The 15,028-nt window shown below is 41.1% G+C and overlaps 1 protein-coding gene across 1 annotated transcript in view; it reads right to left on the reverse strand.

Annotated features, from left to right (window-relative positions):
- Positions 1–216: 216 nt before the first annotated feature.
- The window catches only part of LOC125154138 (uncharacterized), a 39,447-nt gene continuing 24,635 nt past the window's right edge, over positions 217–15,028 (reverse strand). Inside the window, exons 4-7 of the mRNA XM_047837899.1 lie at positions 13,129–13,180; positions 10,414–10,484; positions 7,388–7,536; positions 217–1,660 (exon numbers count right to left, since the gene is read on the reverse strand). Of these exons, the coding sequence (XP_047693855.1) occupies positions 768–1,660; positions 7,388–7,536; positions 10,414–10,484; positions 13,129–13,180 (1,165 nt within the window). The 3' untranslated portion in view covers positions 217–767. The remainder of the gene's footprint in view (positions 1,661–7,387; positions 7,537–10,413; positions 10,485–13,128; positions 13,181–15,028) is intronic.

Consider the following 15,028-nt stretch of genomic DNA (forward strand, 5'->3'; position numbering starts at 1 on the left):
ACGACACATGTGACCAGTGGTTCAGACACTTAACATGTGCAGGATTTCTGATTTGAATTTTCCTGAGTCTTTGAACTCTATATGCCATTGCCTGATTATGCCAACTTTGTGTGAAGAGGGACAGGTGGCAAGGGGAGGCGGTGGGGACTGAGAGCTGGGAAGAGGCTTCATTCTGGTTAGTTCCGCTGAATAACAAACCATTCAGAAGCTCAGTGGTTAAAAACAAAAACCATCATTTATTTGTTCTCATAAAGCTGCAATATGGGCAGGACTCAGTGGGAATGGCTCATCTTTGCTTTCTGCAACTTCGCCTGAGATGGCGGGGCAGCCGGAGGGCCCGCTTCTGTGTTGCCTCACTTGCATGGCGGGCAAGTTGGTCTGAGTCACAAATGAAAGGTGATCTGGGAAGTGGGCCAGTGACTTCAGGCCCTCTGCATGGGGGCCTCTCAAGAGGCAGCCTAGGCTTTCTCACAACATGACAGTCAAGTTCCAAGGGCAAGAACTCCAACAGGGCAAGGAAGCATTGCCCATATGTAACCTTAGAGTCACAAGGTGTTGCTTCAACCATCTGCTATTAATTGAAACGGTCCCAGATCTGCTCAGTTCCAAGGTAGAGGACACAGGCCCCGCAAGTCAGTGGCAGGAGTAACAGGGTCAGGTTATAGGAAGAATAAGTAGAAGCTATTGTCACAGTTGTCTATGGAAACTACAATCTACCACTATCACAAATCATCATAAATTCAGAAGAAAAAATGAAATGGACTTTACTACCAAAACATATACCATATTTTTGGAAGCACCCACATAATCACATTTAAAACACGTTCAAATATGCCCTTCTCAGCTTCTTCCCTGATATTTTTTGTTTGTTCAGCATACTTCCTCTTTAGAGATTTTATTTTTTCCTCCCGTTCTTCCTGTAATTTATCAGCATATTCCTTTTCTACTAGTTTAATTTCATTATTTAATTGATCAGTGTAGATCTTCCTCAGGACTTTTGCCTGTTGCTTCAGCCTCTTTTCTGTGTCCTTGTAAATGGCATCAGTAAAGTAAGCCCCTCCATTGCTCTGCACCATCTCCTCTATCAGCTCCACCAGCTCCTGCACTTGAGCTTCCTTCTCAGCCTCTGAGGCTCTGTTGTTGAAGGCACAGTAGCGGTTACCACACTCGTTGATGATGTTTCTTAGTTTCACATCTGCATCTGCTAAGAAATCACTCAGGCTCTGCTCCTCCAAGTTATCTTTGTGAGTGAACAATATGATCATGTGCTTCAAGGCTGGCTTCCCAAAGAGAGCCTTGATCAATGCCACAGTCTTCTGCTCTTCATCCGTGTAGCGGCCCAGCTGGAGGACCAAGACGATGGCATGAGGCCCAGGGCAGGAGTAGAGGACACACTGGCTGATTTCCCTGCATGTAGTATCCAGGGTCTCCTTGGTGTCAAAGAGCCCTGGGGTGTCAACAACAACAAGTTTCCTCCCCTTCCATTCCTGGGATGCTCTTTGACAGCTGGAGGTGACAGCATGGGGAGCAACTCTAGACTCAAAGACTCTACTCCCCAGGATGGTGTTGGCTGTTGCGCTCTTCCCACTTCCAGTTTTCCCCACTAGTACAATCCTCAGAGTGTTGTCCTGAGGGTACGCCATGTCACTACCAGAAGCCTCTGGGGCATAAAAAAGGGAAGGAGAAGAAAAAGAGTCAATGGAGGTAAGTGGAAACCATCACCTCACTCTTATGACCTTTGTGTTCCTCCCTGAAATCCTGCAGTAGTCTACTATCCGTGTTGGTCCCATAAATACAGAAAGATGAAACAATTCAATCACCATGGGAGAAACAACAAAGTAGTTAAAGAGTTCCCCTACAAAAGAGTACCAGGCCCAGATGGTTTCATGGGGATCTCATTTAAACCTTTCTTAAACTATTCCTGATGACTTAAAACAGAAGGAAACCTTTCCAATTCTTTCTATGACACAAGTATGATATTGATCCCAAAGGTTAACAAAGATTTCACCAATAAATAAAGCTACAGACATGTCTCATTTGTGAATACTAATGCAAAAATCCCAAATAAATTGTCAGACACTAAAAAGTAATACCCCACAATTACATGTGATATATTTCAGAAATACTAGGGTGGTTCAATATGAGAAAATGGATTGTTACAACACATCTCTAGTAGTACACTAAGGAAAAATACCTCGATGCAGAAGAGACAATTCCCCACACTCAACACTGATTTAATAGATACTTCTTTAACGTGATTTTATATAAATATAAGTTAAAAATTTTTGTCACCACTTTTTTCCCTGCAGCTAAAATAGTTGACTATTACGTTCATTTGGATGAATGAAGAAAGAAAATTAGCCTGTAGAGTCAAAAAACAGGAGAACAATGAGGGAGGACTAGTTCTACCATATAGTAAAATATTTTAGCCGCTATAATTAAGGCAGTAGGACGTGTGTGTGAACAGAGACAGAACATAAAACAAAAACAGACAATTCAGAAATAGACCAAATTGGTCTACTATATTCATGAGTAACCAGTTCAATTTTATTATGTTACATTTATCTTCCGTGAGACATCTGTGAGCATCTCACAGCAATGGGGAGAAAGATGGACTAATAACCAGCATTGGGATAACTACAAACCACACAGAAAAAGACAAAACTGCACCCACATCTTCATGCCATTCACATACTAAATACATTAGAAATATAAACACTAAAAAGCAATCCACATAAATACTAGAAGAAACTCAGACATAGCCTTTGTAACCTAGGGGCGGGGAAACTCTTTCTAAGATTTGAAAGATTGTAAGGAAAAGGATTCATACATCTGACTACATAAAAATCTAAAAGACAGCGGGAGACAATGAACACCACAGACAATTAAATTATGAATGTCAGACTATATCAAAGAGGGTTAATTCTCCACTTATACAAAGAATACCTAAAAGTAGAGAGACAAATGTCCAATACCTCAATAGAAAGTGGAGCAAGACATAGGAATAAACATTTCAAAGAAAAAAAGAAATGCCAATGCTCCTCAACTATGTAAAAATATATGAACACTCACTTAAAGTAGAGAAAAATAAATCCAACATAGGAAAAGAAAAAACTAAATATAACAAATTAAAATTACACTAAGATACCATTTCTCCACTTACAGATTTGGCAAAAGTCCAAAAATTTGCTGCTATAATCAGTCGGTAAAGGTTTAGAGGAAACAGGTTTTCTCCTCCATGGCTAATGAGAATAGAAAAACAGTCTAAAACCTACAAAAGAGAAATTAGCAATACCATACAAATTACATATACATTTATTCTTGGATTGTGAGTCCCAATTTTAGGATTTATGCCTGTAGTAGACAAGGGCAGGTCACCCCTAAATGTGCAACTTTGGCATACTGACTATTTCATACAAAAGTAACTTAAGATACAGCCTGTGTGGCAAGATTAGTAAGACCCTCTTCTGTCCCCGTGCAAGCAGGAAACAAATCTCCCATGTAAAAGGTGCCCTTCCTGTCCCAGGAGGTAAAGAGACACCCTTATGATCAGGGATGGGAGATTTAGAGCCAAGAAGACTGTATAAACAGCCCACTACTTTCTAATTTACTACCCCAGCCCAAAGTCTCTTTAGAATTCCTGCCTAACAGATGCTTCCAAAGTTAAGTTTTCCTTGTTTTGTCAATCCCTCACAGATCCATCATCTCTTTGCCTAAAAACTATAAAAACTGCCTGCCTTGGTCATTTCTCTTGGTTTTAGTTTCATCACTGAGCATCTGTGCACACTGCTTTTTTTTCTCTTGTTAATCTGCCTCAAGTGAATGTAATTCTTAGTGCAGCTGGAAGAACTTGAAGGGTAGAGGAAGAAGTTTCCCTTTCTTATATCCCACAGCTACACTGACAAAAACATAGGAAAAGATTAGGCATACGTTTATTCTCCACATCACTATTTGTAATAGCAAAAGACCAAAAATCTACCAAATGCCCACTAGTAGGGGTCTGATTGAATAAACCAAGGTACATACACACAGTGATGTACTATCCAACTGTAGAAAGGAATAAGAAATACCTCTCTATGCCGGGATGGAGAGATCTCCAGGATATTTCATTAAGCAAAAAAAAGGCAAAGTGAAGAAAATAATATTTAGTTTACTGTCATTTCTCTAATAGGGAGGAACATGAACTGTAGGTACAAAATACAACATATATTTCAGGCACATGATAAAGCAAAGACAGATCATCTGAACTGCCACCAAAGAAATTGCTGACAGACGGATGGGAGGAATAAGGTGGGAGACAGGGTAGAAGCTGGGAACTACTTTGAATATACTTCGATTTCATAGATTTGTCTTGAAAGCATGTACTTCCTTCTTTTTGAGAGTTCGGATTACAGCTCTTTTCCTTTATGAAAGACCTACATGTCTACCTGCTGTTGCTGGCTGACATAAATTCAAAGAGGATTTTTCATTTGTACAAAAAAAAGCTGAACACGAATACAGCGTTCCGCATTTGTTTCACAGCCAGTTGAGCTAATGGAGAGGCCAAGTGGGCCCTTGTCCACGCCAGCTGCCAATCACCTTCCCCGGGAACCTCACACAGGAGTTCACCATCCAGCCACCACAGCTGTGAGCCAGATGAACGCGTGGGCTTTCTCTCAATTGAATGTGTGCATCTGTTAACAAGTTGTGTCTAAAAGTATCAGAAACACATAAAGGAGGTTATTTGGGGGAGATCTGGGAATGCGCACCCTTTTTCCATGTACATTCATGGTAATTGCTTCTCTCCTTTATCTCATTTTGTTTCATAAAAGATTTCATAGGAACGTTCTGCTTGTGGATAGTGAGAAACATCTGTAAATAGCTTACATAATTATAAACAAAAACTATATTTGCAGATAACTAGTAAAAATCAAAAGCAAATGCAATACATAGTATTTGGTGTAATAGACAAACCACACAAAGAATTGGTCCAAGAAACTTGAAAATGCAGTTGCTTCATTGGCTATTGTCCTAATGGAATATAGTGTAAGGCCAAATAGGGGGGAAAAAGTCAAGAAAATCTTAAATTCTTTTCAGGAATCCTGTCCTATTCTTAGCTTTTTGTGCACGTGTGTAGTTTTGAAGCCCAAGGACAAGCCCAGTACCAATGAGCACCCTTAGTGCCCATACCGTGCTCTTCAAATGCCATTTCCCACCAAAAACATTAGGACTCTTAGGAGAGGGTACCGATTCCAGATCTGGGCCAAGAAATGTGCAAGTGGATCTTAGACTATCTAGTCATACTAGAAAGCGAGGATGCTATCAAAAACTACTCAGACCGTGGGACGCCTGGCTAGCTCTGTCAATACAGCATGCATCTCTTGATCCCACGTTCATGAGTTCTAGCCCACATTGGGTGCAGAGATCACTTTCAAAAAAAAAATATTTGGATCTTACCGAAAGGACTACAGGGCCAACTTGAAGAGGCTGACTGGACAGAGATGGGGTAATTTGAGTACCAATGAGAATAATAATTTCAATTGATTAAAATTCATCAAATATGTTGAAGTTCATGAATTCATAACAATACCAACATCGCAAAAGAAGTGAAGTGTTCTCTTTGGGGTATGCTAGGAAATGATGTCATCAGTCTGAACATGGACAAAAATGAATCAAGCATTCCTTTTGTCTTATTAACTACACCTTATGAAATGAAAGTATGATTCAGGGGAACTTTCTTTTATACGATTATGCCATCCAATCAATGAAGAAAGATTGATAGAATTATAATACTATAATTTGCGACCGTTAATGAAACAAAGTTACTCTAGGCTATCATTACTGTCTGCTACATTACAGAAAGAGACAGAAGAATATATAAGGTGTCTTCTGATGGAAGTTTACAACTGCACCTATGAAATATTGCCACCCAACTAACCAGGCAAGCCTTAATCTGATCAAGCCTCTCCTTAAATTTAAATTTATACAAAACATGGAAACTAGAAGAACATGTCCTATGACATCTTGAGGATTTAAAGAGCAAAATGTACACTGTCCAATTCTCTTGGACAAAGGACCAGCCGTTTCTTAAACAGAAACATTTTACAAAAAGAAACAGGAAGGTGAAAACTTATTTATCAAATTAACCATAAGAAATAAGAAAGAATCGCAATTTATGAACCGCATTGGAGCTGATTTCAATTTTAAAATCTATGAGACAATCTGGGAATTGGAATACACCTGGTAATTTTTAAAAATTCTAATTGCTTTTTGAAATCTGATTATGGTATATTTTGATGACCTTTATCTTCCAGACAAGACATGGAAGTATTTACTGATAAAGTGATAAAATTTTTAGTATTCTAGTAATTTAATACTTTTTAGTATTCTAATGTTTAAAGTGTATGTATATATGTATGTATGTATTTACTCTACACCCAGCATGGGGCTTGAACTCACAACCCTGAGATCAAGAGTCCCATGCTCTTCCCACTGAGCCAGATAGGTGCCCCCACTCTAATTTTTGAAATGAGGAGATTGATGTGGCTCAGAAATGCTGAGAAAGTTGCCCAAGGTCACTGCGCTAATGGGCTTTGGGCAGAGAAGGGATCCAATGCAAAGTATGTCTAACCTCTACACTCATGCATAACCCTTGCATGCTCTGGTGTCTTCCTGGTTCCTTCTCAAGTCCTTGATTCTACATTTCTCTTTACATTGGATCAGAAATAGATCATGGGAGGCCAGGGGAGGTAGTTCACTCTCTGTCCAGAAACATGAACTGGTAGCAACCTTGGAATTAGGGAAGGCAACCAAAGGGCTTCACGCACATTTGTTTTCTATAGAATAGCTCATTCTCTCCCCATGGCACCCCTTCCTTACCTCCTCTGTTACACTATCGATCACACCATTTCTCTCTTACATGTGGGAAAGGACACAGCCAGCTGAATTCTAGACTTCCTGTGCCATTTGTGACCTGGGTATCCCGGGGAATTTCATAAAACCACACGCACACTGCCTAGGATTCAGATTTTTTTTTTTTCTGGAAAAAAGTGGGATTGGGACAGACTGGTCTCTAAATTGCCTTCCAGCTCTAAAGACCTGCCTTGAGGACACTAGTTTCCCACTAAGGGAAATGGATGGGGTGTCAGGTAGCACTCACTCTGTCATGACAGCAACTGATGGAAGATATGCTGTTCAGCAAGTTTGTCCGGCTAAATAGGAGACATGTGGGCATGGGCCACTCAATCTGCTTACTCCCACTCTTCCTCCCCCAGGACCCCTGTGGCAGCATCCTGTTTGCTGGGCTGCTGGCACGGTACTTGGACCCCTCTCAGACCAGGACCCACACCCATGCACAGCCCTGTGTCCTGCTGCCCCTCCCGGCTCTATTGCCCTAGGCCAGGCTCACCTTCTTTCCAATGAGCTGATGAGTTCCCCAGTGTTCTCCAAAGAAGCTGTTTGAGCTGGTGCTTTTGTTTAACTGAGAGGAAAAAGTGTTTGCACCTTTTAAACCTCTGAGGCAGGAAGCTCAGATTGAGTGGACCTAGTGAAGGAACTGTTCGTATTTAAAGAGACAGAAATATTACCCTATAATTTGGAGAATGCTTTAGTTTCACCAAGGTGTAAGCTTTTTCTCCATGTGCCTGCTATCACACAAAATTCCCAAAGCTATATTTGTTGTTTGGGGTTATAGTGGTGGATCCCAAAGGCCCTTATTAAGTGACCCAAATCATGCACACAGAGCCAGGCGTGCTCTCTGATCATCTTCTCTGATGGAGTGGGAGATGTTGGGTTGATTCTGGGAGAAAGGAACTCATATATGTGGCTAGATGTGTCCAAATTTAGAGCCTGGGATACTTCCCAGTGATTGCATCATATGGGCTTTCATGATGGTCTTTCATGAAGCTCTCAAGTTACTCATTAAAAATTTAACAGCGCTCAGGTACAAAGCCAAAAGAGTCTAAACCATTGAGAACCAAGAGTGAAAGAGGAAGATGTAGCCTGGAAAAAGTCATCCAATGAACACACACCTTCTCTAGTTTTCTTCATATGGTTCTCTCAAGCCCAAAAATATGCATGACCTGACAAGAAAAGATGGACCCAGGGAGGAGAATCATCTTTCCCCTAAACCTTCCTACCTTCCCCTACCCCAGACCCAGGCAGAAATAGACTTTTTCAGATTTAGCCAGTACACCCATTCCAACCTGCTCTGGAAACTATGAGATGAGAGGCAGATGGTCAAAGCTCTCATGTTTGACCAGCTGTTCCAATTATTTGTTGCATCACCATAAAATTATTATGGTTTTGATTATACATTTTTGTTCATTACTTTGAGACATGGGATTAGCCGATGCTGAAGCTTAAAAGTGGGTACTAAGAAGACTAAATGTGGCAGGAAGTAATGTATAATGGGGTGACAACCAATGGAAGGAAGTAGCTACATTTTGAAATTACCGTGTTAATTAGTATATTATTGGTCAATATCATTGGACTACTTATTGGTGTTAATGACTTGGAGGGCCCCAAGTAACTGTTTTCCAACTTGCAATAAAGACACAGACCAGGACCAGCTATGTAATTTGCAGGGTCTGGCACAAAATAAAAATGCCAGGCCCTTTGTCAAAGAGAATCAAACAAACAAACACACATAAACACAAACACACACACACACACACACACACACAAAACTTAAGAATTTCAAGGTAACATCACAGGGTCCTTTACATACCCATGAAGTTGGTCTTGATGAGGCTCCATACATAGAAGTCTAGAGGAGAGCCAGAACCATATGTCCTACTCAAAATATCTCTACCATTGCCTAGTTTCATTTCAATCTATATATTCCTTGAGTGAAACGTCTCCAGCCAGAGCCACCTTGGATGTTTTCCTGGTCAGCTAATTGCTTCTCCAGGTATTATCCTCAGGTATGCTGGTAAGTTCCCTAGTGGGAACGGGAGAGTAGTTGACACAGAATCCATGGATGCCACAGGATATCAGATGTGGGTCTCAAAGGTAACAGTCTTGCGATCATTGGTTAAAGAGGAACATGTGGCTCTTATCAGTCCCATGCTGAGCCTTAAGTTACGAGTGATCTCCTTCTAGAAGATATTTGATAAAGCCAGTCTTGCCCCATATCTGTATTGCTCACTTAGCCACGCTCCTCATCATTGAGGGCTTCCTTCCACTTCCTTTTTTTATGTTTTCCTTTTATTATTTCAATCTCACACACACAAAGCAATGTGGATATAATGAATTTTCAAAAAGTTGTGGGGTCATTAAAAGACATTCTTTAAATTCTACAGGAGTCTTCTTGTGGGAATCAGGGAGTTTTCTGCTGCTTAGATCTAGATGGCCTCAAAGCTCAACTTTTTAAAACATTGCAGAGATAATAACAGGAGATGAAAAAGAATGGTTCCTTACATTGTCCTGGTTCTTCTACATATCATCTCTATAACCTGGTGAGTCAGATTTCTATTGTTGCCATAACAAGCTATCAAAACTTTAGTAGCCTAAAACAATATGAAATTAATCTCCAACAATACTGGAAGACAAAAATATGAAATTAGTCTTATGGAGATAAAATCAAGGTCCTGCAGAGCTGGTTCTTTCTGGAGAATATTCTGGAGCCAGACAATATTCACAGGCTCTGGGGATTAGGGTGTGGACATATTTCTGGGGCCACCTTTCAACCTGCCACATTTGGGTAAGTTAAACTATCTGCAACTCACTTTCCTAATGATTAAAATGGAGTACTTACTTCAGAAGGTCGTTGTGAAACCAGACAAAGTCGTACGCATGAAGTGGTTCTCAGACCATAGTGATCAACAGGTAGTAGTTAGTAGTAATAATACAACCCTCAACGCTAGTCTCATAGATTACCATTCTGAGGCTCATCTACACCTCATAGATGCTGTCTTAGTCAGCGTGGACCACCATAATACCACAGCCTGGGAGCAGGAACAACAGGAATTAATCTCTCACAGTTCTGGAGACTGGGCAACCCAAGCCCAATGTGCGAGCCAACTTGTTTCCCTGGGGAAGGCTCACTTCCTGATTTGCAGATGACACAGTCTCACTGTATCCATACATGATGGAGGGAGGAAGCAACTCTCTGCTATCTCTTCTTACAAGGGCACTAATCCCCTCAAGAGGACCCCAGATTCATGAACTCATGGAAACCCACTTACCTTATCCCCAAATACCATCATGTTGCCGGTTAGGGATTCTGGAGCCTTCTCTCTTGGTGCCAAAAGAAAACTAGTCACTTCTACTTTGTAACAATATCCTTTAAGTGAATTGTTGGATATCACTCAAGGTTTCCTGGTTTCTCCCCACTCAACCCCCAAAAGGCACTGAATGAAAAGGAAGACTCAGCACCTCCACAGCCTGTCTACCAGGATAAGGGATCTGGATTATCTATACCCCTGCACTCACATGTCTTCAATGAAATTGTCTTCTGGCTCCACGGCAGCAAGAAGAGCTGCCTCTTGCAGGATAATGGCAGCCTTGTCACAAAAGAGATATAGGTGTTAGGTGTGACAGTGCACTTGGGGCTGAATCCCTCAAAGGAAACATTGACCAAAACCTCATGAAATAAAGACCATGCCCCCCAAAGAGCCTTTTACTGTCTTCCACGATGTTATATTCGGTTATGAACCAAAACCATTAAGTCCTGTTCTCAAATAGGTCTCTGCTACTTCCTAAGGCTTCTCCAAAGATCTGCCAAAAGTGACCACTCAGAATTTGAGTCTTCACCAGAGGGTCACAGTCTTGGAGCTTCAGGAGAAAAACTGTAGGACGTGCTCTGAACTACTGTTGCCTCAAAGAGACTCTTCAGAGCAGGTTTCCAAGATGGCAGCACTGACTCAATGCTCAGACTGTGCCAGTGAGCAAAGCCAGGACTACTGGGACTCTCAGTCTGGAAGCATGTACCTCATGAAATCAGACGACTGACTCAAGATCCAGCAGAGTGAGAAGTAATGACATAGGACTGAGTGAACGGATTCAAGATGTGCCATTGTGGTTATTTGTTTGGAATATTGATGGCATTCTGTTTGATGTTCTACTTGTATGACTATTTGAAGAAACCTTATTTCTTTCTCCTTAAACTATCTCTAATCCATGGTTTAGTAGACTGTTTATTTGTAAACCCATAGCAACCATTTTTAACTGTCATCTGATTTTCACTTAACCTCAGAATTCAGAGACAAACTCTTCTACTGAGTTTCATTCACTTTCATGATGATAGAACCAAATGCATAGGTTTAATAAAAATCTGTCATCTTGTTTACAAAGATACATGTCATTTTGTTTACAAAAATCGATTCTGCAGCAAGGCCTTATGTACAGTGTGATATTTGAGATTGATTGTTATTTAATCAAAGACCATCAGACCACTGCTAAGGAGCAATTTTTGGTGTTACATGTGGAGCTAATGTCTCCAAAACCTTCATAAGAAAACTAATATGATGTCTGGCTTCCAGGATCCCAGTCTCTCAGGTAATAAGGAAGTCCACTCCCTCGTAGTCCAGAAACCTAGGCAAATTTTGGAGACCTCGGGAAGAGGGAAATTCACTGAGATTTATGGGTACAGCATGCAAAGTTTACTGGAGAAAGTGTTTGGGCCTTGGTTTCCTTCTCCTAGGATAGAAGAATGGCAGGGGCTTTGAAAAGTCTGATCCAAAATTCATTTTGAAAATTTCCAAAGGAAGCTTATCCTTTGGAATTGATAGTTCCTTAGTATGATGAGGCTCTAGATTTCCCGAGCAAACTCAAGGAGGCTTTTCCGGTTAATTAAGATTCTTGCTGCATCTGTATAAATAATCAGGCCATGCATAGTAAAAACAATCTTCTAGGATCAACAATACTTGTTGGAAACTGCTTATGATCACAAAGTAGAGAACGCTATGAAAATGATCCAAAACTTAGAAATAGGCAAGAGAGATTACTGGAGTGTTCTATTGTTCTGTGTGGTGCTGTGCTTGATGATCAGCTGTGATATTTTACAACACTTTAAGGACAGAGAGGTTTTTTGCACTTCTCTGCCTTATAGATACTCAGCAAATTTTCTGTCTGGTGGAATATAGAAATCAAAAATTCCATGTTACTACTCTCTTGAACACATCAACCCTTGATTTCAGATGAAGTTTGTGTTTCTGTTTGTTTGTGTTTTTTGTTTCATTCTTTGCTTATTTGTTTGTTTTTAACTAGGTTTCACACCCAGCATGGAGCCCAAACTCAAGACCCTAAGGTCAAGACCTGAGCTGAGATCAAGAGTCAGACGCTGATTGAGCCACCCAAAGGAACTTTGATCCAATTATACTATCATACTGGTTCTCTAGTCACGCCATGAGTTGAGCAAAATCTTTGATGTGTTTATACTTGCCCAAGAGGCATGATTTTGCTTTTTTTCAAAACTGCACTCAGACAAGTAAGAGAGGGAGAAATAGCATGATTCAAGCCTTGGAGGTGGAAATATACTGGACACAGGCAGAGAACAGCTAACAATTTGGAGTGCAGGAATCATTACCAGCCTTTACTGAGGGCCCACTGTGTCCCAGGCACTGGCCTCCCATCATTATCACCTTCGTTCCTTACAAAAGTGTAAACAGATATTAACGGGAACAATGATATCTAGAAGAATCTCATTCTTGGGAGAGAAGTTGAGACTGATTATAATGACTGTTGAATACCAGGCCAAGGAATGTGGATTCTAAGCCCTAGGCAGTAGAAGATTTCCAAGAAGCAGAGACCTACACAAACTATCCCAATGGGTTAACCTGGTAACTGTAACTAGGACTGGAGAGGAAGAGATCAGGGGTACTGTACCCTCACACTGCACACACTGTCCCTCTCTTACCATCCATCCTAGGTTGAATTGTGTCCTCCTAAAGAAGTGCTAACCCCTGGTACCTGAGAATGTGACCTACTTTGGAGCACGGTCTCTGTGATGTCATGTCATGAAGTTAAGGTTGAGCCCTACTCCAATGCCTGGAATCGTTTCATTCACAGTGAGAGAAGTTTACACACAGATACACACAGAGAACACCATGTGACAAAAGAGGCAGAGATTGGAGCGAAGCACCTAGAAGGCAAAGAACAAAGCAGGCCAGCCAGCACCAGAAGCTAAGAAGCAGCAAAGAAGGATACTTTCCCAGAGACTTCATGGAGAGTATGAACGTCTCGGTTTGGCACTTGTAGCCTGTGCCAGAGAGACAGTAGCCATTACAATGAGACAGTAAGTTTCTGCTCTTTAAGCAACAGTTTGTGGTCATTTGTTACAGCAGCTCCTGGGGGAACTAATATATTTTAAGGCCAAGAAGTAGCGTCCTGCTCTGGTAATTACATAAAATGTAGGAGTCGTTTCGAAATTGAGTAATGCATGGAGGCTCGAAGATTCTGAGGTACATGATAAAAAGAAAGGCCTAAGAGGATGTCGGTGGTAGGATGAATAAACAGGTCACTTTCTGGTGAGGCCCCAGAGAGAGGTGGGGACCACACTGCTGGACATTGGAGGGACGATGGCACTTGCTATAAAATGGCAGGGGGCAGGGGGCAGGGAGTCACGGAAAGGGATTGTATGCTTTTTCAATCCCAGATAATATTTATATTATCCAGACTCTAAATTCTGGTTGAAACATTTTGCTTATTTGTCTGAAGCATTTCCTCCTGTTCTTTCTTTTGGAGTGAATTCCTTCATTTCTTCATCCAGGATGAAAAAGAAATAATAAAAAAATAAAGATTAAAATTTAAAAATTTAAAACAACACAACAAAAATCAAATAAAGAATGCTAGTTCCTAGGTGTGTTCTGGTCTGGTTGTTGAAAGAAACTCGATAGAATAGAGAAAAAAGGGAAAGAAAGGGGGGAAAAGGGAATAAAAAGAAAATGTTTGATAATTAAAAAAACGAATACAATAAAATAGAATAGAGTGAATGCTGAAAGTAAAATGGAATAAAAAATTTTACAAGAAAGTAAAAAAATACAGTAGATATAATTTAAAGAAAAATATTTTTTATAAAATCAGAAAATAAAAATAATTTTTTTCTCTTTCTATATTCAAGTATATGAAAAGAAGAAGAAAAAAGAATGAATGGATGGACTAGCGAACAGAATGAAATATGAATGAAATTATATCCAGTTTCCACTAGAAGTCAAACTATGGAGAAACCTATAATCTGTAAACTAAGGTGGTGGAGAGACTCATGTTCCTCTAGAGCTTGGTTGGCACAGTTGGATAGGGCTTGGTGTGACAGCTCCATTTACACTAGATGGCACTGCTTAGATTACTGGGGTAGATCATTGTGGCGCCTGTATCCATGAATGCACATGGGTGGGAGAGGTGTAAATGGTATCACCTACCTATCCAGTCTCTAGCATCAGAACTCTGTGCTCTCACTGACTGGCAATCATGCACCCCTCCTTTGTCCCTGGCTTCTGTCCACTCCCTGCCTCCACACTATCCAGAACCAAGTCATCAGCCTGCCAGGTGGTACCTCCCTTCTGAATTTTATCTCAGATGAGGCTGTGATTCCAAACTCCTCATTTCTGAGGGCCCTGTGGCTTGGACCCACTCTGACCCCCTCAGGGAGGGTCTTGCCAAGATTTTCTTGGGTGCTGGCCGCCCTTGCCCCCAGGAAAATTTGCATGACCATGTTGCTGCTGAAGCCCAGAGACTATGGCCAGGTGCCAACATTCCCAGAAAAAATTCACGCAATCTTGTAGCAGCAGCATCTAAGAGATTATGGTAAATCACACCACACATCTGGCATCAGGTTTCACTGCTTCCTAACACCCTTGCTCAACACCAACAAATGGCTGTTCTCTAGGGTCTGCTGGGAACTTTGCCTGTGGGGAAGCTGCATAGCCTCTACCAAATGTCCTCTTAACTGGAGAACCACCTCTCCCCATGTGGCCAGAGACCCCGAACCCTTGGACCTTGCTGTCTATTCCTGGGGATTTGCCCTTCCCACCAGAACACCACCAGGCATTGAGCTGTATAATTTCCAACTCTGTGCTCCCCTGTTTATAGAGTGGCATTGAACTTTCTT

The sequence above is a fragment of the Prionailurus viverrinus genome, chromosome A2 (genome assembly GCF_022837055.1).
Source record: "Prionailurus viverrinus isolate Anna chromosome A2, UM_Priviv_1.0, whole genome shotgun sequence".
Lineage (NCBI taxonomy): Eukaryota > Metazoa > Chordata > Mammalia > Carnivora > Felidae > Prionailurus > Prionailurus viverrinus.